A 24,854-nucleotide genomic window follows, 5' to 3' on the forward strand; every position below is an offset into this window, starting at 1 on the left:
TGAGCGCTGCTGTACACAGACAGATCAATCTGTCTTCTTTTATTAGCACTCAGATTTTAAAAATCTATACATTAAATTGATGGATTTGATAACATCTTGATCTTAGAGTTTAAAGTACTTACATATTTAATCTTAACAATTCAGCTATATATGATTATCAAGAAATTGGCATTTTCCTTTTTTACCAGTCACATTTATCTTTTTAAAACCATGTATTGTAACTCAGCCTATCTAAAAAGAGTTTTCCCTTGAAAGCAGTCCAGAAACAGAGGTGATTAGACCCTCACCAAACATAATTTCTACCATTTTTAACCCAAGATGATTAAAAGATTATATTTCAATTTCTAAGGTACAGAATACTTTTAGCAGTTTTAGTATGGTATAATTGACATAGCTCCTGGGTGGAACAAACAGTTAGGCACTTGACTACTAGCCAAAAAGTTGGCCATCTGAATCCACCCAGAGGTGTCGTGGAAGACAGGCCTGTTGATCTGCTTCTGAAAGGTCACAGCCTTGAAAATCCTATGGACCAGTTCTACTCTGTATACTTGGGGTCACCACGAGTCTGAATTGACTCAGTGGCAACTAACGAAAATAACAAGAAATAACTGACATGATAAATTGTATTTAAAGTACACAGTATGATGAATTTTGACATATGAATATATCTGTGAAAAAATCACCACAGTATGATTACTCCCAAAAATTTTCTCATGATGCTTATAATCTTTCCCTTCCATTCCTTTCTTTCCCCCTATCCTTTATCCCAGGCAACCACTGATCTACTTTCTGTCATTAAATACTAGTTTGCATTTTCTAGAATTTTATATATATGAAATCATATAGAATGTACTCTATCTTTGTCTGACTTTTTTCACTTGGCATAGTTATTTTGAGATTCATCATGGTGTTGCTTGTATCAATAGTTTATTCCTTGTGGTTGCTGAATAGTATTCCATTGTATGGATATACCACAATGTGTTTATCCATTTACCAGTTGATGATATTTGAGTTGTTTCCAGTTTTGTGCTATTACAAATAAAGTTGCTATGAACATTTGTGTACAGGTTTTCATATAAACATAAGTTTTCAACTTTTCTTGGGCAAATACCTAGGAGTGGTATGGCTGGATCATATGGCTGGTATATATTTACTTTGTTAAGAGACTGCCAATTGTTTATACCATTTTACATTCTAACCAACCATTTATGAGAGTTCCATTTCCTCTCTATCCTAGCCAACACTTAGTATGGTCAGGCTTTTTGATTGTAGTCATTCTAATAGGTGTGTAGTAGTATCTCATTGTGGTTTTAATTTGCACTTTCTTAATGACTAATAATATTGAGCATCTTTTTGTATGTTTAGTCACCATTTATTCATTTCAAATCTTTTGGCCATTTTTTAATTATGTTTTTTTTTTTTCTTATTATTGAATTTTGAAAGCACCTTATATTTCCTAGATACAAGTCCTTTTTCAGATATATGATTTGAAAATAATGTTTGCTCAACCTATGGACTGTTTTTTCATTCTGTGAACAGTGTTTTTCGAAGGGCAAAAGATTTTAAGTATTATAAAATATAACTTACCAAGGAATTCTGGGAAGATGGTGGCATAAACAGATCATCATTCTAATCCTCCCCCCCAAACACAACAAGGATATATTACTCAGCTTTGAGGGACTCTGAATCAGGCAGGAGAGGAATTTGCCGGGAACTGCAGAATCAACGAACCAACAACAAGTTACACAGGGTAGGAAAACCTCTTCTCCCATTGTCCCTGCCCATCCCCCCAGCCATATGGGCTCCTGTCTGCTGTGAACTGGGAAAGTGGCCCCAGAAAAAGATACTGTTTCCCTAACCACTACACCCTGCCTGTGCAAAGAGACAGGACTCCAAACTTCTGCTCTAAAGTCAACAAGGCAGACCTTTCCAGGGGTCCACTTTGAATGTGCCAGCACCTCCCTGACCGAGACACCATCAGCTGCAAGCCAACTATGAATTGCTACCCAATGCCCCTAGAGTTGAGTCTGCTCCTACAGTCAGCACTCTACCTGCTTCTCTGGGTACTCCAGCCTCTGAAACCAACAGGACAGACCTCCCTGGGGATCAGTTTGGGTCTGTCTGCTTCCCTTTCCAGTAGGCGCTAAGGACTGATGACTAAGTCTGCTGTATGCTAGTAAACAGGCATCTTAAGTGAAGGCTGCAACCACAGCCAACATAATATGCAGTGGGGTCTGATAGCAACAAGGCAGACCCCCCTGGGAGTCCATTTAGAGCGTTACAATCTCTCCCCCACCTGGTAACTGTTGGCTGTTGGACTGATACAAACTCCTGCAGAAGGTCCCCTACAGTGGGACCATGAGGAGGGTTACCTAAGTGGGGATTGCCCCCTTCCCAAACCACCACAGGCCATTGAGGCTCAGAAGCCAATGAGACAACTTTGTTGGAGGTTCTGGGGAGTGTCATCCCTTCCACCTTCTGAAACAGAGGAAAGTTTGCTTGTGCATCCCCTGAAAGCCACATCAGCTAGAAGCAGCTCCCACAGAACAAGGAAGGAAGCCTTGGGCAAAACCGCAGGGCAACACCCAACCCCAAAAGGGGCTTGCTGGGTGTGGGTTCTCTGCCTGAAAACATGATCACAGAAACAGAGAAGGGAATGGAGTTATAACCAAAGAGACAGGGCTGTGCCCCCTGGTGGATGGATTGATTAGTATACAATATCTCAGCTGAGTGCCGGTGCCGGCTGGTGGGCCAACAGAGCATATTTGCTAGTGTTTCTGGGAAAGATTGAAAATTGAGATTTATAGCTTTTGAATTCTAATTAAACCAGGGAGGGAAAAGAAGCTATCACATAGAGGGGGAGGATATGACAAGCAAAGGCTGAAGGCTCTGTCTGCCTAAGAGTTTTTTCAGAAAGCAGTGCATTGAAAACCACCAAATACTGGGGAGAACTGAGAAAGTTAACACCTTCAAAAATCCTGATGCACTAACAAAAAATCATAAGGTACATGATGAACAGAAAAACAATGACCCATCCAAATGAACATGTCAAAGAGAATGAAAGTATATACAGGGATGACCAAATAATGAAAATAATGAAAGATAATACAACAATGTTAAACATAATTAAAGAACATAGACAAGAGCTGAAAGTAATAAGGAAAACAACACAAGAAAAAAATGAGGATCTAAAAAAAAACATGGCAACGGAAAGACACAATAACTGAAATGAGAAACACAACAGAAGGACTTACCAACAGATTAAATCAGTCAAAAAGAAAGAATAAGAAAGATAATTAGAGACAAAGACAAGTAAAATTACAGAGGCTGAAGAGCAACAAGAACAGAGGCTCAAGAAGGCCGAGCACAGTTTAATGGAATTATGGGACAACAAGACCTAATATATGCATCATGGGAATTCCAGAAGGATAAGAGAGAGAAACAGGCAGAAAGAATATTTGAAGAAATAATGACAGAAAATTTCCCCAATCTAATGAAGGACATGAATCTACAAATCCAAGAAGCTCAAAGAACCTCAAACAGAAAAAACCGAAAGAGAGCTACACCAAGACAGATCATAGTTAAGCTCTCAAAAAGTAAAGATAGAGAAAAAATCCTGAAAGCAGCGAGAAGGAAGCAAACAGTCACATACAAAGGGTCCCCAATAAGACTAGGTGCTGATTTCTCCTCAGAAACATTGGTGGCCAGAATGCAACGGAATGATGTATTTAAAATGCTGAAAGAAAAAAAAAAAAAGTCGACCTGAATACTGTATCCAGCAAAACTATCCATTAATAATGAGGGTGAAATTAAAACATTCCCAGATAGACAGAGGCTGAGAGAGTTCATATTCACTAGACCAGTCCTACAAAGAATACTACAAGGAATTCTATAAATGGAAGGGAAAAGACACTAGAAAGTAATTCAAAGTTATACATAAAAAGAAGGAACCCTAATCAAGGGAAATGCATGGATAAGTATAAGGGCTAGTAATAAGGTATTCATGCTGGATAATTGTGTTGTCCTTCATGTTTCTAAATAACAAATTTATAAAAAGCCAGGATAAAATTATGTTATAGGTCACATGAAATAAAGACATAATTAGTGATAACAATGACAGGAGGGAGAGGAATGGTAGAAATACAGACCTTCTTGTATGTTACTGAAGTTAAGTTAGTACCAACTTACCCCAGAATGTTATAAATATAAGCTGTTAAATGTAATATTCATGGTAACCACTAAGAAAATATCTAAAAAACATACACAAAATGAAAGAAGGGAGCCAAAATGGCTCACTACAATAAACCAGAAAAACACAAAATGCAAACAGTAGTAAAGGACTAAGACAAAGAAGACTTAAGACACACAAAAAAACAAGTAACAAAATGGCAGAAGCAAGTCACTTCTTCGCAGCAATTTGCTGTATGTAAATGCACTAAATGCTCCAATTAAAAGACAGAGAGTGGCAGAATGGATAAAAATTATACGCTGTTTACAAGTGACTTGCCTTAGCAAGGACACAAATAGATACAAAGTGAAATGATGGAAAAGCTATACCATGAAAATATAACCAAGAGACAGCTGGTGTGGTAAACTTAATATCAGATAAAGTAGACTTTAAGACAAAATCTGTTAAAGGAGACTTTAAGACAAAATCTTTGCCTGGGTTTGGTATCAGGGTCATGCCGGCTTCATAGAATGAATTCTAAAGTATCCCTTATTATTCTATGTTCTGAAATAGTTTGAGTATTACTGGTGTAAGCTCTTCTCTAAATGATCAGAAGAGTTCTTCAGTGAAGCCATCTAGGCCAGGACTTCGTTTTGTTGGGAAATTTTATTTAATTTTTTAAAATTATCTTTTCAATTTCTTCTTTTGTTATGGGTCTGTTCATATTTTCTACCTCAGTTTGTGTTAGTTTAGGTAGGTAATGTGTTTCTAGAAATTTGTCCATTTCCTCTAGGTTTTCAAATTTGTTGGAGTGCAATTTTTCACAGTACTCTGTTATGACTCATTTTATTTCAGTTGTGTCTGTTGTAATGTCCCCCATTTCATTTCTTATTTGGGTTATTTGCAACCTCTCCTGTTTTTCTTTGGCAGTTTGGTCAGTGGTCTGTCAATTTGTTGATCCTTTCAAAGAATCAACTTTTGGTTTTATTGATTCTATTGTTTTTCTATTTCATTTATTTCTGATCTGATCTTTATCATTTCCTTTCTTCTGGTGGCCATAGGCTTCTTTTGCTGTTCTATTTGTTCGAGTTATAGGGCTAATGTTTTGATTTGTCCCTTTTTTCTTTTTTAATGTGTGCACCTATTGCTATAAATTGACCTCTGAGCACTGTCTTTGCTGTGTCCCAAGGGTTTTGGTATGTAGTGTTTCCATTCTCATTTGATTCTAGAAATTTTTTGAGTCTATCTTTGATTTCTTCTGTTACTCAGTGGTTTTTAAGCAAGGTATTATTCAGTTTCCATGTTTAATTTTTTTTCCTTGTTCTTCCTGTTATTATTTTCTACTTTTATACTGTTGTGATCAGAGAAGATGCTTTGTATCATCTCAATGTTTTGTGTTTTATTGAGGGTTGCTTTGTGGCCTAAGATGTAGTTTATTCTGGAGAATGTTCCACGTATGTTGGAAAAGAATGTATGCTTTGCTGCTGTTGGGTACAGTATTTTATATATGTCTATGAGGTTAAGACGGTTGATTGTGGCTTTTAAATCTTCTGTATCTTTGCTGAGTTTCTTTCTAGATGTTCTGTCCTTTACCGAAAGTGGTGTGTTGAAGTCTTATACTATTATTGTGGAACTGTCGATTTCTCTTTTCAGCGCTGTTACAGTATTTTGGAGCCCTGTTGTTGACTGCACAGATATTTATTATGGTTATGTCGTCATGGTGGATTGTCTCTTTAGTCATTATATAATGTCCTTCCTTGTCTTTTATAGTGGATTTTGCCTTAAATTCTATTTTGTCTAAAATTAGTATTGCCACGCCTGCTCTTTTTGGTGGCTGTTTGATACATTTTTTCTGTCATTTGATTTTTAATAAATTTATGTCTTTGTGTCTAAGGTGTGTCTTTTGTAGACAGCATACTGGTGAATCATGTTTCTCGATCCATCCTGTCACTCTCTGTCTCTTTGCTAGTGCATTTAAGCCATTTATATGCAGCATGATTATTGATAGGTGTGTTTATCACTGTCATTTTGTAGTGCTTTATTTTTTGTGGTGCCGAGGCTTTCTTTGTTCCTCTTACTCTCCTGTTCTGAATTCCTTTTGTTTGTGGAATTTTTTTCATTATTGTAGATTTTGTGTTTACTGAGACTTCATGTTTTTCTTCTTTATTTTTATGAGTAGGTTTGTTAACTTTCTTTATGGTTACCTTGAAATTTACCCTTATCTTCCTAAGTTTAAACCAATTTTTTATTACTTGATAACACCTTGACCTCCTTTCCATTTCAAAGTTCTATATTTAAACCTTTTATTCCCCCTTTTATTGTTCTGACGTTGTTGTCATTTACAGATTGACATCTCTAGTTCCCTGTTTTGAAATCTTTTAGTTTTGTTTTATCCTTGAGAGTTCATTACCTAGGTTGGTATTTGGCTGATACTACATGTGTCCTAGATTCAGGCTGTTGTCTGATGTTGGTTCTCTAACTGAAGGACTCCCTTTAATTATTCTTGTACATTTGGTTTTGTTTTACAAATTCCCTTAATTTCTGTTTACTGGAAATGTCCTAATTTCACGATCATATCTGAGTGAGGGAAACCCTGATGGCGTAGTGGTTAAGAGCTCTGGTTGCTAACCAAAAGGTTGGCAGTTCCAATCCACCAGGCACTCCTTGGAAATTCTATGGGACAGTTCTACTCTGCCCTATAGGTCACTATGAGTCAGAATCAACTCAATGGCAATGGGTCGGGGGCCTTATTTGAGTGAGAGTTTTACAGGATATATTACTCTTGGTTGGGAATTTTTTTCTTTCAAGGTTTTGTATATATCATCACATTGCCTTCTTGCCTGTACTGTCTCTGCCAAGTAATCAGAGCTTAGTCTTGTTTCTCCTTTGTATGTGACTTTGTTTTTCTCGAGCTGTGCTCAGGATTCTTTGTCTTTGGTTTTGGCAAGTGTAATTATATGTCTTGGTGACTTTGCTTTGAAGTCTATCTTCTGTGGGGTTCGTTGAACTTCTTGGAAGGTCAGCTTTTCATCTTTCATGATATCAGGGAAATTTTCTGTCAGGAAATCTTCAATGATCCTCTTTGTTTTCCATTTTCTTCCCCTGTACTGAAACTCCAGCCATGTGCAGGTTTTTGCTCTTGATTTTATCCCACCTAGCTCTTAGGTTTTCTTCATTGTTTTCTCTGATTTTTTCTCAAGCAAAGTGGCATCCAAGACTTTGTCTTCCATTTCACTGATGCTGTCTTTTATCATTTCAAATTTGCTCCTAAAACCTTCTATTCCATTGTTCATTTCTGATATTTTGTTGTTAATCTTTTGGATTTCTAATTGTTGTATTTGTATGATTTCTATTTATCTATTTTGACATTTTGTTCTTGTATTGTTTTCCTGAATTCTACTGCTTTGCCTGTGTTTTCCTTGATTTTTCCCTAATCTCTTGGAAAGCTGATATGAGAGTTTTGAATTCCTTACCAGATAGTTCCATTGCCTTTTCTTCTGCCAGAAGGTCGACTGAGGCTTTATTCTTGTTGCTTACTGGAGCCCTCTTGTAGTGTTTTTTAATACGTTTTGATATTGTTACTGTCTCTGAGGCATTCAGGTGTTATTTTATTTATTGATTGTAGATTTGCTTGTTTCATCCTGCTTTTCTGTTCTGTTTGGTTATGTCTGGGCAGGTGGGCCAAGTGTGCTTTGTTGCTTGCTCATCTGTGGGCACGATAGTTCTCACCACCTTGTCTGGGTGTGCAGGGCCAGTTGCTCAACTATGGTGTGGCACGGCAGGTCCAACGGGGTGAAGAAGCAGAAATGGACCATTTGTCTGAAGCATGAACCGAGCCAGGGGCTGGAAGAGGGCCTCGGCAGGTGGTGGGATGGATTCAGGCCCAGGGAGAGGGAGCAGGGGTTCAGGCTGGGTCCCCTCAGGTCTGTGGGTGGTGGCACGAGGGGTCTGGAGCCAGCGGGGAGCACCTGTGGTCTGGGCCGGGTCTCCTTGGGGACACAGGTGGTGGTGGGAGGGGTCTGGAGCAGGTGCGGTAGGGAACTTGGGGTCTGGACCAGCTTTCCACAGGGCTGCAGAGTGGAGGAAAGAAGTAGGAGGGGGATTGAAGGCAGGGCCAGAGAGGCTAGATGGAAGAGGGCAATAGTATGGGTTGGTACTATGGTTCCTGGCAGTCAGCATTGCAAGGATATGAGTTATTGCCGCTGTTCACCTGAGGGTTGGGGTTTGTGGCACCAAGTAGGAGAGGAGTCTGTGCTCCTTCTTGAGTTGCTGTGGGTGTGTCTGTGCAGTACCTCTGTCTCCTATGGGGAATCCCATGAGGTGCTTTCTGCATGAGGGGTTGTTGGTTTTATTCAAAGATGGCCACGTTGAGTCATGCCATTTGGCCAGGAACCTCCACTCTGTATCTCTATTCCTTCTCTGTTTTCTATCAGTTTCTTCTCCTCAGCGACTTCTGATCTAATACTTTATCCGGTTCAGGGTTCCAGGATTGACATCTGTATCTGTTTTACTTGGTTCCTCAGGTCTTTGTTGCAGCCTGATGGCTTAGTGTGTCTGTCTGCCATCTTGGTTCTGCCTCTAATTTCACTGGATTTTAGTTAGCAAACATATTATGCACGGTCACTTTTGTAATAAAATTTATGTGCATTTCAAAAGAACATGTTATTTTCTACTTGAGTGTAAAATTACATAATTATGAAATAGATCAAGTTTTTTAATTGGCTGTTTAAATCCTTTATATATTTTCATTTATTTAATCTGTTGTCTTTTGAAGTAAGCAGGGTTAATGCCTTCCATCAATCACAGATCTGTTAACTTTTCATCACATTTCACTTAGTTTCAGCTTTATATAATTCAGAATCATGTAGCTAAATATGTAAATGTTTGTGATTATTCAGTTATCTTAGTATTTCAATATGAAATTTCTTTATTCTACTTAATGATTTTTTCCTTTCAATTCCATTTTATCTGATATTAATATTACCCCAAGTCCTTTTCAATGGTGCTTTATTAGAGTATCTTTTCCTTTTCTTTATTTTCAACCTCACTGCATCTTTTTGATTTAAAAGTGTTTCATCTAGGATATAGCTGAATATGTTATAATTGTTGTTTTTATGCAACCCATATTATAAAAGGGGAAACCCTGGTGGCGTAGTGGTTAAGTGCTATGGCTGCTAACCAAAGGGTCAGCAGTTTGAATCTGCCAGATGCTCCTTGGGGACTCTATGGGGCAGTTCTACTCTGTCCTGTAGGATCGCTATGAGTTGGAATCAACTTGATGGCACTGGGTTTGGTGTTTTTGGTTTTATTATAAAAGGGGAATTTAATCCATTTACATTTATTACGATTACTGATGTACATATAGATGTTTTCTATTTATTATAACATTTTACTGGTTGCTTTATTTTGTTATTCCTTCATTTCTTGCATTTTGATGAATTTATCAAATATTATGTTCTTTCTCTCCTTACAGTATATATTTTTTCTTTTAAAAAAATCATGTCGTAAAAAATTCTTATTGAAAGAAAGAATCCACGTATTGAAAAAAAAGCAAAAACTGTATTTGATCCCAGAGAATTATCATTCCCTTCCCGAAATTCCTTATAATTTATTATATTAATTGAATATGTAACCTTTCAGATCACTTAAAAAATGAAATTATGTATATATCAACCTATTTTTATTGTTGTAAGGTTTATTCTTAATATTTTTTAAATATACATATTTAAACTTGTGTTAATTACAATTTACACTTCAAATAAGAAGAGATCATAACATACTTTAATGGTTCTTTCTCTTTATCTGGCCCTACCATCTCCCATGTTGATATTAAAAATAATGCAATTCATTTACTTACTTATTGTGATGTGTGTGTGTATGTGTGTCTGTGATTACTATTATTTCTTTCTCTTCACAAAATGTCTCAGAATGTCTTTTCATATTAACCATATTTGGCACTGAGAGGGCTCAATTAAATCTGAATGTTCTTTTTTTTTTAACTTGAGAGTAGTTTTCTATTATTTGCTTATTTTATCCTCCTGTTTCTCTTTTCTTTCTTTTTAGAGTTTTTTTAGAGGGATGTTAAACTTCAATAACTATTCCCTGTGTCTCTTAAATTTTCTCTCATAAAGTATTCCTTTTGCATTGTGTTGTGGGAAAATTACCCAGCTCAATCTTTATTTTCATTAATTTATTTCTGAGTTTTGTCAATTCACATTTCACTTTAAATTTTAAGGTAGTACTTTAAAATTCCCAAGTTCTGTGTTTTGCTCTTTTTCACAAACACAAAACCTTCCAACATGTCTCTGAATGTCTTCTTCTGATTACTCTATTACCTCTGTGTCCTTGGATTTTTTTTCTTCTGATTTTTGATTGGTTATCTTTCTTTCATGGTGTTGGTTTTCCTTAAATTGTCGTGTGTCATGGCTATATGCTCATATTGTTTAAGAAGCTCTGTTTGCTATTTTCCAGATCTTTTGTTTACCGCTGCCTGTTTCCAGTGATTAATGAGGACAGACAAGTGCCTTATCTCCTGTTTGTGTGGGCTTTTTAACCCACCTGGCAGTCAGAACATTCCTGGGTCATTGCACTGATTTTTTGGCCTTGACACCCACACTCACAGATATAGTTTGTGGATAAACACAGCTGCCATCTACCACTTAGCACAGGCAGAGAATTAGGGGGAAAAAAGGCAAATCTTCAAATATAAATCCCCAATTAATAACTCAGATGAACTCTCTGATTAATAATCCTGATTAATAATAACGTTTTTCATGTTTCCGTTTTTGGTTCCTCAAGCTTTGTCATGCTTTCCTTTGTTATAGACTTTATCTGTTATTGTTAGTTTGTTTCCAGATATTATTTGTCATTTCATGGGATTTCAGCCAGGGAAGGGAGAATAAACACATACGAAAAGTCAATCCCCAATTTTCAATTATATAAGTTGTTTTAAGAGCTTCACATACTTGTATTAAAAGTGTTAATTAACCTCATGTGATAAATTCTTCACATCATTACCACTCACAATGTCATGAATATCAGTGAATTTCAAGATTAAAATGATCAAGAATCTTCAACAACATTTGAGATCTTAAGAAATTAAAAGTAACAAATTTGTGAAGCATCAAAACAAATCTAACCAATTATAGTTTGTTCAGCTCCAGTAAATGTTAGAGAACGAACCTAGTCTGGTAAGTGATGAATCGCTATAAACATTACCTCTTGTGTATGGGGGGAGGGTATGGGGTGAGAGGGTGTGACTATATCCTCAGTGCCTGACATATAATTGGTATTCATTAAATATTCATTGACATGAATTAACCAATAACAACCAACCAATGATTTGCTTCTGAAGGTTCTAGCATTACTCTATTGTCTTGGGGTATAATTTTGGTAAATTTTTCTACAGCTTGGAACTGCTGATATATTTTATATTACAGTACAATGAACCCTTAAGATCATGTGTTTTTCAATGTTTTTAACTCTCCAATCTTGTCCCATCTATAAACCAAGCCCACTGTTATCTTCATGTCTTTTGTCCCATCTGTTGCTTTTCCTAGACTGTCTTTTCCTCTGTGAGGTCTCCTCTGTCCTTTCTATGTGATCCTTACTGCATCTCGTGCTCAATCCCGTTACAGTTTTAACACACCAAACTGCAATGCTTCTCAAAGTAAATAATACACTGATGGGAATTTTGTTAATTAGTATTATTTTGTTTTTATTTTATGTATCCACACAGGTCAGTTTGTCCTATAGTGGTGGCTGACATGTTGTTATGATGCTGGAAGCTATGCCACTGGTACTTCAGTCACTAGCAGAATCAAGCACAGTGGACAACTTCCAGACTAAGACAGACTAGGAAGAAAGGCCTGACAATCTACTTTCAAAATTTAGCCAGTGAAACCCTTTTGGATCACATCAGAATATTCTCTGATATAGTGCTGAAAGATAAGCCCCATATATTGGAAGGCACTACACAATAGCCACAATAGACTCAAACCAACATTTCGTTCTGTTACACATAAGGTCACCAGGAGTCAGAGCCAACTCAAGAGCAACTAACAACAATAACAATTTTACGTATAGATGTCCTGCTTCACATAACACATTCAAAAAAGAAAACATTGAGGCTTGCCTAAATGTCTATCTACTGTACAAAAATAAGTCAATAAGCAAACAAACAAATAAATCAATGTAAATAATTGAAGATATCAGGGTGAACAGAAAATAGAGAAAATAATGCCACATAATCCTGTACAGTTGTTAGAGGTAGGCTCTATGATTCCTAGGGGTCAAAGCTAAGGAGATATTAAGAGTTTCAAGATAAAAATAAATTAGTTGTATTATATCAAAATGGAAGAAGAGTTATCAGTATCCTCAGCTGCTAGAAAAGAAAGCAGCCTCAGAAAAGTTAAGTGTCTTGCCCAATGTCCCATGGCTTCTTTTGTTAGAGGGAAATACTGGTGGTCTTCTGACTTCCATTGCTGTTGCTGCAATACCACACTGAAACCAAATACACAAAGAAAACTAGTTGCTATTATGGCAACCCCTGGCAGAAACAGAAATGCCTATTCCCTTGTGAGGGATAGAAAACTAAGCTAAGAGCTCAGCACACATGTGTGAGGAAGTTTGGTAGAGTTGGAAGATATGAAATGATCTGTTTGCCCTATAGAGGAAACAGTGGCATAGCAGTAACCTTCAGAAGCACATGATATCCCTGAGGCCTGGGCCTCAAAAGGGCAGAAAACTAGTTTACGAACACTCTATATGTATATACAGTCTTAGAGAAGAGGACTGTTAAGTGCTATATTACACTATGACTGGAAAGATAGATTTTTTAAAATTTACTAGGCATGTTTCCAGAAGAAAACAAAAATTAAGGTCAGGTCTACATCAGCCAGTAACAGACTTCTGGGCCCCTAGATTCATTTATTTGGCTCTGCTGACTATTTGGCTCAGTTTTCCCTTAGCAAGTGTAAAAAATGCTTGAACACCACCACCCTGGGATCCTGTTCAAGCAATTCAGATAGCTATGGCCTTTTAACTCACATCCAAGTGACTTGGCTTTATACCAGTATCATTTCCCCTAGTATAGCCTAGGCCTAAGTGAGAAAGTACACAGCCCAGGGAGCCAGGAGTTAACTGACTATTCCCATTGCAGAAAGGTTGAGTTCTTTTCCTAGACAAGGAAACAAATACTATAGCAAGAAGTTTGGGCTATTCCATTATCACACTGGATCTATGAGTACAAAAAGAGAGTTAGTGGAAATACCACCTTCTATTTTATTCTTAAGGCATCCCTCTTGAGGAGCTTTAGGCAATTTAACTTTTCTTTTCCAGCCCAATCCCTTGGGAAATAAATAGAGGTGATTTATTAAAACTTACATTTTACAGATCAGAAAACAACAAGCTCAAATGCAGAGAGTGGCAGAGTGTCTTGAGGCTATACTGTCCTTGCCGAGCCACATTTCTTTCTTATACAAGAAATACAGAATGTGCACATTTACTTGTGTGTAGCTGGCTGTAGTTCAGCTTATAGCACAGTTATGTGATATTCTATAGATACGGCTTTCCTTGGGCTCCCACCCTGTGCAGACACTGCCCTTTGCCAGGGGCATGGTTTCTTACCACCTCTTCCACAGAAACCCACATCTGGAGAAGTCTAAAACAGTTTTAGAATAGCAAGTTGCTCTCTCCTACAACAGCAAGAAATGTCTTCAGTTTCACCTGTCCCCCAAAGTAATGTGTCCATAATAATCGTTTCAAGTTTATCTGCCTATATGGTTCCTGTTTTTATAATATATACCAGTTTTGGGCCTATTTTGCCTCTATTCCTCTCCTGTCTTTGTAGTAGCACATGACTTTCACAGCCAGTCACTACATTAAATTCATTGATATTTAGGAGGGTATCTTTGCCTTTATTTTTTTTAAACTGGGAGGTGGTGGCAGCGATATTGCGTAACATACATAGGACTCTGACACCACATAAGACAAAAATTAAAGAGCTGCTCTTCCCTCCAAAGTAAGTTTTAATAAAAGAAAACTGGGAAGGAAGAAAACTTATTTTAGTGAAAGACGCCAAATGGTCTAGGTACAAAAGGCAGAAACTAAAAGAAGCAGGCAGCAGTGCCCCCTGGGTAGCCTGTTAAGGAGCTGATCGTACAGTTTCTGGAGAAATTAAGAATGCAAATAACTGGACAGATTAACAGCAGTCAAAGATAACTAGCAAGATGCAAACAAGCAGCACCTTTCACTGTGTGGAGGCGTCTTCCTTCAGGCAAACAAACAGGACAGAGTCAACATCTGTTTCCTATCACAGCTTGGCTGCTGAAAGAAGCAACCTTTAAAAAAATGACTTAGCTCACAATCCTCAAAAATCATTCGATCACTTTGCATTGGCTGAAGTAAATGGGCAAATGAACATACTTGCACTTTTCACACTGCCTCACCGTCTTCTGAAAAACTGTCAACCTTCCTTCAGAGAAAAAAAAAAATCAAAATAAAGTGCAAATGAAATCTTCATAAACTTTTTCCTTTTGATTGACAACTAGCAGCAATGAATACCAAAGCATAAAAGTTAGCTAACTACTTTCCAGCCTTTTTTTATCTTTCCCAATGTCAACTGTGAAGACGAAAATTCCACAGACTATATTGGGTGGAGATGGTAGCTGGGGGTAGGAGGCAGGGAGACAATTCAGACTTAACTCATTAGAATATTAGGGGAAGGAAAAAAGTTATTTAACAAAACCAATCACAGTCCCAGAATTCAGGCAGAGAAAAGGAATGTTATTATGTCTAGCTCCTTATTAATAAGTGATAACCAAACGTGTTAAGAAATGAAATTTTATCTCTGGATTCCATTAAGTCACATATAAAATTTCAGAACCAAGAGAAAAAAAATCTATAAATGAATTAAAATCAGCTTGTAGATGTAAGAACTAGAAATTTCTGAAATGAAAAATTATAAGAACTGCAATGTTGCAGAGTGGACCACTGCTTTCAACTTAGCTAAGGGCCAGATGCTTCCCTTACCTTAGTGATGTGGTTAAAACACATAACTAAGCCAAATACAGAAAGAATGCAGTTAAGAGGCAAATGATATTGGATTTTAGTGGCACAAAATCAAGGGTAATTGTTCGTAACATTCACTATTCTAACTTTTCAGACACATTATTTGATCCAATCAAACATCATATTTAATAAATACATTATCAATTAATCTACAGTATCTTGCACCTGGAGGGTATCCAATAAAGGTTTCTTGTCTAACCTAATTTAAGAAAGTACTTGTGGAGTACCAACCATACTTCAAAGCAATAGAATTCTCAAACAATACATTTTGATTCCATGGGTTTTTACAATATGTTCTCTTACTTGAAAATATCTACAAATAATACTATTGTCACTGAGAAGCAAATAGTCACAAGAAATCACAGCATTAAAAACATTCAACCTAATAAAAGCTCAATCTTTTAAAAATGTTACATAGAAAACTTGCTGTATTACAAGAATATCCAGGTTTTACGATTTTGGGAGTTGAAACAACGAAATCAAATGTCTTAAAGAAAAATCAGAATTTATCAACCATGATTGATTTTAAATATTAATACCATAAAAGCCAAAGGTAGCTATAAAGCAGACTGACAAAAGCAAGCCTGTACTAGACATGGCTCTCTGAAAACAAAGACATCTGAGAAGATCAGCCAATATAGTATTAGATAAAAATAACAAGACACTCAAACACTGTTGAAATGGCATAAAGTTGGTGCTTCAACTTCATCAAGATAAACATAGGCCACAGAATGATACTAAAAAAAAGGGGAAAGTCAATATCACAAAGTGATTAAAGAGATGGAAGAAAACTTTCTTCTAAGTCATTAAATTCACCGATATGCTTAACTCCAGAGCACTTACCATTTTCCTGTGCCATTAGAGAATTTAAGTAGGTTCACTGAATTGACTGATTTCTTTGTTAACCTGTTTACATGGGTTAAGACCCTGACTGACATAAAACACAACCAAAAAATGCCAGACAGAAAGCGTAATGAAAGACTGAGTGATGTATGGTTTGGGGTACAGCCTATCCAATAAATGTGCTTGACCAGCAAAGAACACGTTGGCAAAGATTTATTATCGGAACAAATACATTCTAAAAAGGTCTAATACAATAAAACCTGAAGTATAAATACAAACTACTCTAAAATATAGTTCTTTGCCCTGCATAGTATATAGCTATTTCTATAATTATATTAAAATTATCTTAATAGTTTCAAGAATAAATTCCTTGAACAAGTAAAAGCAAGTATACTGTATGAAACTCCACTAATGCTGGAGTTCTTTGGTTCATACAAAAGAAAACACAGTTTATATTACTTAGAGCTTTTCAACAAATTTTAAAACATCAAAGAAGGAAATGTTTCTAAGAAATATGTCAAGAGAAAAGGTAATAGTGAATCACCTACTGGAATAACAACTTAGTATTATGTTTTAATTATATATATATATATATATAACATGTTAATACCAAATTAGTAAATGTGAAGACTAGACACAGAAATGATTTTTAAAAGTTATACCTCCAAGTTCTTTTACATTCAAGATGGCATTCTGGAATGGCACTGCTTTTATACTGAAACCTAAAATTAGAAAACAAAAACATAAAAAGAATTAGCGACCAAACTTTTAAGGTTTACTTTGCACAGCTCATATTTATACTAAAAAAATACAGAAATACACAATTTCCAAGATAAACTGATAATCCAACATTGTTGTTGTTAGGTGCTGTCAAGTCAGTTCCAACTTACAACGACCCTGTGCACAATGGAAGGAAACATTGCTGGGTCCTTCTAATTGTTGCTATGCTTGAGCCCATTGTTGCAGCCATTGTGTCAATCCATCTCGACTGATCCTCCTGATAACATCATATTCTACCATTTTTCAAAACGTAGTTGTGCAGTATAGTGAAATATAATACTACCCCCTTTTTAAAAAAATTGCCTATTTTAAATTTAATATGCAATGTCACTATGCAAATTTTACCAATTGGAAGAAAGACATTTGGAAATATAGAGAAATCTCAAAGAAAACAGTAAATATACAGGGCCTTTGCATCCAACTGGTGGCGTAGTGGTTAAGTGCTACGGCTGCTAACCAAAGGGTCGGCAGTTTGAATCCATCAGGTACTCCTTGGAAACGCTATAGGGCAGTTCTACCCTGTCCTATACGATCGCTGTGAGTTGGAATCAACTCGATGGCACTGGGTTTGGTTTTGTTAGGTTTGCATCCAACTAATTTCTGCAGTTAATGTCTTATAATTTTCTGTCACATACAATTCAGCAATCTTAGAGATTAAGATACTTGTAACCACCTCATATTAAAATTATGTACTATCGATTTAATGTTTTCTTTTAAAAACACAGTTAATATGTCATACACACATTTTTCTGAAAGTACAATCATAATTACCCATCTATGCATAAAAAACCCATTGCCGTAGAGTCGATTCCAACTCATAGTGACCCTACCGGACAGAGAAGAACTGCCCCAAAGAATTTCCAAGGAGCACCTGGTGGATTCAAACTGCCAACCTTTTTTGGTTAGCAGCCACAGTGCTTAACCACTACACCACCAGGGTTTCCAGTGCATGCAATAAAATATTTATATTATAAAAGATAAACTCGGAGTATACTTTTTTCCATGGCTATTTGTTTGGAACTTTAGTACTACAATGCAAGTCAATCAAGATGCAACTGAATTTTGTGTAATGTGAGTGTGCACATATCTACATATATACACACATGTGCAAACAATATATGTACTGAATATTTCTGAAAGGGTCTACAGGAAACTGGAACTAGTAATAACTCTGGGGAGGACTAGGGACCTGGAATCTTAAATAGAAGGGAGATTCTTTGTTTCATTTGAATATTTTGTATATGTATTTCTTTTTCATTTAAAAGCCTCACTAATTTCTAAAAGTTAATTTATCAGTAATTGCTGAGCACCCATTTCATTTAAGGTTTTAAGCATTTTTTAACAGGTACAATTGAAAGATGAATAAAACAAGACCCCTTTACACAAAATTATCAAAAGAGTAAAAGAGAAGATACAAAAATGCTTTTCATTTGAAGCCAATTGTGGTAAGTAACTAGCAAGGTAAGAAGATATAAAGTATGAGGTGGATAAGAACAGTTCTTTTACATGGTTTTGCTTTACAAAAAAGAAATTAATGTGTGCTTTTTAATTCTACCCTATTTTTATCATTCCTTTGCTATGTGTTGTCCTGGCACTTTAAGATTCTATACATCATTTTCCACCTAAGGCAGTGAGTATTAAGTAATGGCTGGAGAACTGCCGTTGAAGTCAGACAAAAGCAGATTTAAATTTTAGCTCTGACGCTGATTAAGCTGTGTCAGTATGGGCAATCTACTAGCCCTGGCTTTCTCATCTGTAAAATGGGGGGGTTTTAATATCTACCATACGGGACTGTTGTAAGGATGAGATGATATATGTACTGTGTTTATCACAGTGCCTGGCACATAAGAAGCAAACCATATACGATTTCTAGCATTATATTTCAACCAATGCTTGACTGTTGATGATTTAATCATTAGGTATATGCATTTTCTACCTGTCCAAATATATTACAAATTCATAAGACAGAAATTTCAGTTGCTCATTTACTAATCCAAGTACTTTGTTGGAACAGTTAAAATTTACCACTGATTGAAAAGTACGTTTTAGTGATAAAGATGTGAACAGTTGAAATCTACTGTACAGACAGCAAATGTTCATTGAGCCCTCAAAGATTTCTCCAAAACATACCCTTCCTTGTTGGGTTTAATGCAGATTGACACAGTCTGTCCAGCATTTTGGTTAACGGTGCATGGAGCCATGGAATCTTACTAAAACAGCAGGAGGAATGAGGAGGCAGTCTCATGTGGCTGAGACACTCAAGGGTACCTGGGCCTGCAGGAAAGCATCTCCAGGTGTCTGGCCCCTGGGAAATATAGGGAAAGCCAATGCCAATCACAATACTCCTGCTGGAACCAAAATTTAGCCTGCAGGAGACTTGGATGCTTGAATGTATCTACCTACTTCACGGGGTGCTAGACGGATCAAAAGCAAAGATTGTGAAATCTTGAAAATGAAAGGCCCTATCCAAATACTAAGCAGTCTATCAGTGGTTATGCTCAGGACAACTCAAATATGGATTTTCCAGAGAAGCAGGACAGGCTCCAAATCTGAAAAAGAAACAGGTATGGAGCATACAAGCAACGTTTAATCTTTGATTCTTAAAAGCTGACAATATGCAGACACCCAAAGGGAAGTACTATCCTTCCATAAATTGCTGCACCCACATGTAAAATACAACTTATGATATTTATTAATCCAACACACAGATTATATCACTGTTATGGTCTTTAAGGCTTCACACAGTCTTCCTAATAAACTGACTACAAAAATATCCTCAAGTGTTCACACTAAGCAAAATAACCTAGCAATATTATTTATAGGCATATAAATGTTTCTGCAGAGTACTCATAAATGTTTTCTTCTCAAATAGGACACGTGTGGCTAGATTTATACTGCAACGGTATACACAGTCTTTCATAATGCTGTCTTCGTATTATTTTCACAGTATAGCTGTGGTAATGCTCAGAAGATGAAGTCTAGATAATCGGCACAGAAAACAACAAAATATACTATTCACAAAAGAGAAGCAATATTTTTCTATTGTAGTCATTCTACATGTTTTCAAGACTTAAACAGAACTAAATATTTAAAGTCACACACTTGGCTCACCAGGAGGACAATCAAGAAGGGTGACTATCAGATCAATTATATTTTACGCCTTTACATCAGGTTGAACTAGGTCAAGGGGGAAATTAACATAATACTTAATAGGGACAAAAAGGTCAAATTAACAAAATATCTTTCTCAAAGGGCTGTTTTGAGGAATGAATACCACTGTGTATTTCATGGAACAACTAGGTCAACTGGCATAACTTAGTTCGTAAAGACAATGTTCTACATCCCAGTTTGGTGACTAGTGCCTGGGGTCTTAACAGCTTGCGATCAGCCATCTGAGATACAACTATTGGTCTGTTCCTATCTGGAGCAAAGGAGAGTAAATGAAACAAAAGACTCAAGGAAGAAATGAGTCCACAGGACTCACGGCCCAGCGCACCACATCCTCCTTTAGCCTGAGACAAAACTAGATGATGCCCAGCTACCACCAAGAACCATTCTGACTAGGGACACAATAGAAGGTGCCAGTTAGAATGGGAGAAAAATGTAGAATAAAACTCAGATTCACAAAAAAGACTAGACTTGGTGGACTGATAGAGACTAGAGGAACCCTTGAGACTATTGCCCTAAAATATCCTTTTAACTTGGAACTGAAACCACTCCTGGAGGTCACCTTTCAACCAAACAATAGACTGGCTTATAAAATAAACCATAACACCCATGAGGAATGTGCTCCTTTAAACAGTCAACTATATGAGACTGAATAGGCAACATTTATGCAAAAGAAAAGACGAGAAAGCAAGGAGGGGCAAGGAAACTGGATGGATGGAAACAAGGCAGGTGGGGTGGAAATGATGAGAGTGCTGACATATGGCAGGGATTGTAGCCAATGTCATGGAACAATTTGTGTGTGAATTGTTGAATGAGAATCTAATTTGCTGTGTAAACTTTTACCTAAAACACAATATATATATATATTTTTTTTAAATCCACTGTGTAGCATGGATTCTAGAGCCAGAATGTCTGGGTTCAAACTCTGTCCCTATAATTTATTAGCTATCTGGGCAAATCACTTAATCCCTGTGTGTCTCAGTTTCCTCATCTGTAAATGGGAACAGATAACATATAGTAAGTGTTATAAAGTTTTTTTTTTTTTTTAATACATAAAACGAAAAATTCCAGGTCAATATGGTATTGTCGATTGTGTGCCACTGAGTTGATTCTGACTCATAGTGACCCCATAAGACAGAGGAGAACTGCCTCATAGAATTTCCTAGGCTGTGAATCTTTATGGGAGCAGATCACCTGGTCTTTTCTCCTGAGGAGCAGCTGGTGGATTGGAAATACCAACCTTTCGGATAGCAGCCAAGCACTTAATCATTGTGCCACCAGGGCTCCTTTTAGATCAACTCTAATGGCCACCAAATGACTACTGGGTGCTTTTAACTTCTCCTGGTCAAAATCATGTGTGGACTCAAGCTCTGATATATTATGCAAGCAGTGGAAAAATAAGAGTTGTTGTAATTAAAAAAATTATTGAGGGCATCTTTGGATAAGTATTGGAATTCTCCATGACACTTCCTTCTCCTTTCTCCTAAACCCAATCAATCATCAAAGCTGGCCAATTCCATCAGCTAAATATTTCTAAAATATTCTCACTTCTCTCCATCCTCTTTGCCCCACTCTGGTCAAGCTACTTTCGGCATCATCTGAACAACTGCAAGAGCCTCCTAATTTAACTGTTTGCATCTATTATTTAAAAAAAAAAAAAAAAAACTCATTGCCATCGAGTCGATTCCAACTGTCTCTACAGGACAGAGTAGAACTGCCCCATACGGTTTCCAAGGAGCAGCTGGTGGATTCTAACTGCTGACCATTTGGTTAGCAGCCAAGCTCTTACCCACTGTGCCACAAGGGCTCCAATTACAGGCCCCTTGAATTAGTCTCCACATGTGAGCAAAAGTTATCTTTATAAAATTCATGTCTATTCATACCTCGTCCCAATTAAACCCTTCGGTTAGTTTCTCACTACTCAAGATATAGCCCAAAACACCTAAGAAGTCCCTATATAGTCTGGTTACTCTTCAAGCTTATTTTGTACCATTTCTTCCCTACTCATTTATGTTCTACAGTTCCCAGAACTATGCTCCTTTCACTCAGGGCCTTTGCACATACTGCTCCATAAATGCTCTTTACTTGGCTAACTTCTCCTCATCCTTCAGGAGGCAATGAACTTCACCTTGTCAGGGAAGCTTTTATTGATGTTCTTGAATTAGGTTAGGTCCCCAGGTGGCATGAATGGTTTGCACTTGCCTATTAACCTAAAGGTTGGTGGTCTAAGCACACTCAGTAGCACCACGGAATAAAGCTTTGTGATCTGCTTCCATAAAGATTACAGCAAAGAAAACCCTATGGAGCAGTTCTACTTTGTGACACATGGGGTCACCAAGAGTTAAAATCAACTCAATGGTGAGGGGCTTGGTTTTTGTTTTATTTTGAATTAGGTTGATTCTTCTGATTCCATGTTCTTCCAGCACTCTGTACATCTTCTATGCAATTTTCACAGTTATAATTACATATCAAATTATTTATGTTGGTCTCCTGGCCAGGCTGCAAGAATCCAAGATGGAGAAACAGCGTATAGTATATCCTGTTTGGCAATGCATGGCACATGTCTTAGTTATCCAATGAAGCTATAACATAAATATCATAACAGGATGGCTTTAACAAAGAGAAATGTATTCTCTCACAGTCTAGTAGGCTAGAAGTCCAAATCCAAGGCATCAGCTCCAGGGGAAGGCTTTCTCTCTCTGAAGGCCCTAGGGGAAGGTCCTTGTCATCAATCTCCTCCGGTCAAGGAGCTTCTTAGCACAGGAACCTTGGGTCCAAAGGATGCATTCTGCTCCAGGCATTTCTTTCTTGGTGGTATGAGGTCCCAATGTCTCTCTGCTCAGTTCTCTTTTATATCTCAAAAGAGATTTATTCAAGACATAACCTAGTCTTGTGGATTGAGTCTTGTCTCATTAACATAACTGCCATTAATCCCATCTTATTAACATCACAGAGGCAGGATTTACAACACATAGGAAAATCACATCAGATGACAAAATGGTGGACAATCACATAATACTGGGAATCACAGACTAGCCAAGTTAATAAGCATTTTGAGGGGACACAATTAAATCCATAACAGCGCACAACAGAGCTTCAATATCTGTTTAAAGATCTGTGCTAAAGATTTATATCTATTGTCTAATTAACTGTCACAACAATTCTAAAGTTAAAGTTAGTAATACTGTCACAAGAGGAGAATGATGCTTAGAGGGGTTAAGTGCCTCGTCACTTATCAATGCATCATGGTTGTGTATTCCATTTGGTAAGGTCCATGTATATAGTCACCGTTTATGTTGGTGAAAAAAGGTATTTGCAATGAAGAAGTCATTGGTCTTATGAAATTCTATCACGTGATCTTTGGCGTTGTTTCTATCACTAAGGCCATATTTTCCAACCACAGATCCTTTTTCTTGTTGACACTTTGAAGAGGTCCTTTGCAGCAGATTTGCCCAATGCAATGCATCTTTTGATTTCTTGACTGCTGCTTTCAAGGCTGTTGATTGTGGATCCAAGTAAAATGAAATCCTTGACAACTTCAATCTTTTCTCCGTTTATCATGATGTTGCTCATTGGTCCAGTTGTGAGGATTTTTGTTTTCTTTATGTTGAGGTGTAATCCATACTGAAGGCTGTGGTCTTTGATCTTCATTAGTAAGTGCTTCAAGTCCTCTTCACTTTCAGCAAGCAAGGTTGTGTCATCTGCATAATGCAGGTTGTTAATGAGTCTTCCTCCAATCCTGATGCCCCGTTCTTCTTCATATAGTCCAGCTTCTCAGATTATTTGTTCACCATACACACTAAATAGGTATGGTGAAAGAATACAACCCTGACACACACGTTTCCTGACCTTAAACCAATCCGTATCCCCTTTTTCTGTCGGAACAACTGCCTCTTGATCTATGTAAAGGTTCCTCATGAGCACAATTAAGTGTTCTGGAATTCCCATTCTTCGCAGTGTTATCCATAGTTTGTTACGATCCACGCAGTCGAATGCCTTTGCATAGTCAGTAAAACACAGGTAAACATCCTTCTCGTATTCTCTGCTTTCAGCCAGGATCCATCTGACATCAGCAATGATATCCCTGCTTCCACGTCCTCTTCTGAAACCGGCCTGAATTTCTGGCAGTTCCCTGTCGATACACTGCTGCAGCCATTTCTGAATGATCTTCAGCAAAAGTTTGCTTGCGTGTGATATTAATGATATTGTTCTATAATTTCCACATTCCGTTGGATCACCTTTCTTGGAAATAGGCATAAATATGGATCTCTTCCAGTCAGTTGGCCAGGAAGCTGTCTTCCATATTTCTTGGCATAGACGAGTGAGCACCTCCAGTGCTGCATCTGTTTGTTGAAACATCTCAATTGATATTCCATCAATTCCTGGAGCCTTGTCTTTCGCCAATGTCTTCAGAGCAACTTTGACTTCTTCCTTCAGTACCATCGGTTCTTGATCATATGCCACCTTTTGAAATGGTTGAATATTGACTAATTCTTTTTGGTATAATGACTCTGTGTATTCCTTCCACCTTCTTTTGATGCTTCCTGCGTCGTTTAATATTGTCCCCATGGAATCCTTCACTATTGCAACTCAAGGCTTCAATTTTTTCTTCACTTCTTTCAGCTTGAGAAATGCCAAGCATGTTCTTCCCTTTTGGTTTTCCATCTCCAGTTCTTTGCGTATGTCATTATAATACCTTACTTTGTCTTCTCAAGAGGCCCTTTGAAATCTTCTGTTCAACTCTTTTACTTCATTAATTCTTCCTTTTGCTTTAGCTGCTTGACGCTCAAGAGCAAGTTTCAGGGCCTCCTCTGACATCCATCTT

General features: G+C 37.2%; 1 protein-coding gene across 2 annotated transcripts in view; it reads right to left on the reverse strand.

Moving 5' to 3' along the window:
• ARL15 (ADP ribosylation factor like GTPase 15) overlaps positions 1 to 24,854 on the reverse strand; it is a 526,064-nt gene that overhangs the window by 283,027 nt on the left and 218,183 nt on the right. For both annotated transcript variants that reach the window (XM_049863688.1, XM_049863679.1), the window contains one exon: positions 16,744 to 16,803. In XM_049863688.1, coding sequence (XP_049719645.1) covers positions 16,744 to 16,803 — 60 coding nt within the window. The remainder of the gene's footprint in view (positions 1 to 16,743; positions 16,804 to 24,854) is intronic.

Source organism: Elephas maximus, chromosome 2 (genome assembly GCF_024166365.1).
Source record: "Elephas maximus indicus isolate mEleMax1 chromosome 2, mEleMax1 primary haplotype, whole genome shotgun sequence".
Lineage (NCBI taxonomy): Eukaryota > Metazoa > Chordata > Mammalia > Proboscidea > Elephantidae > Elephas > Elephas maximus.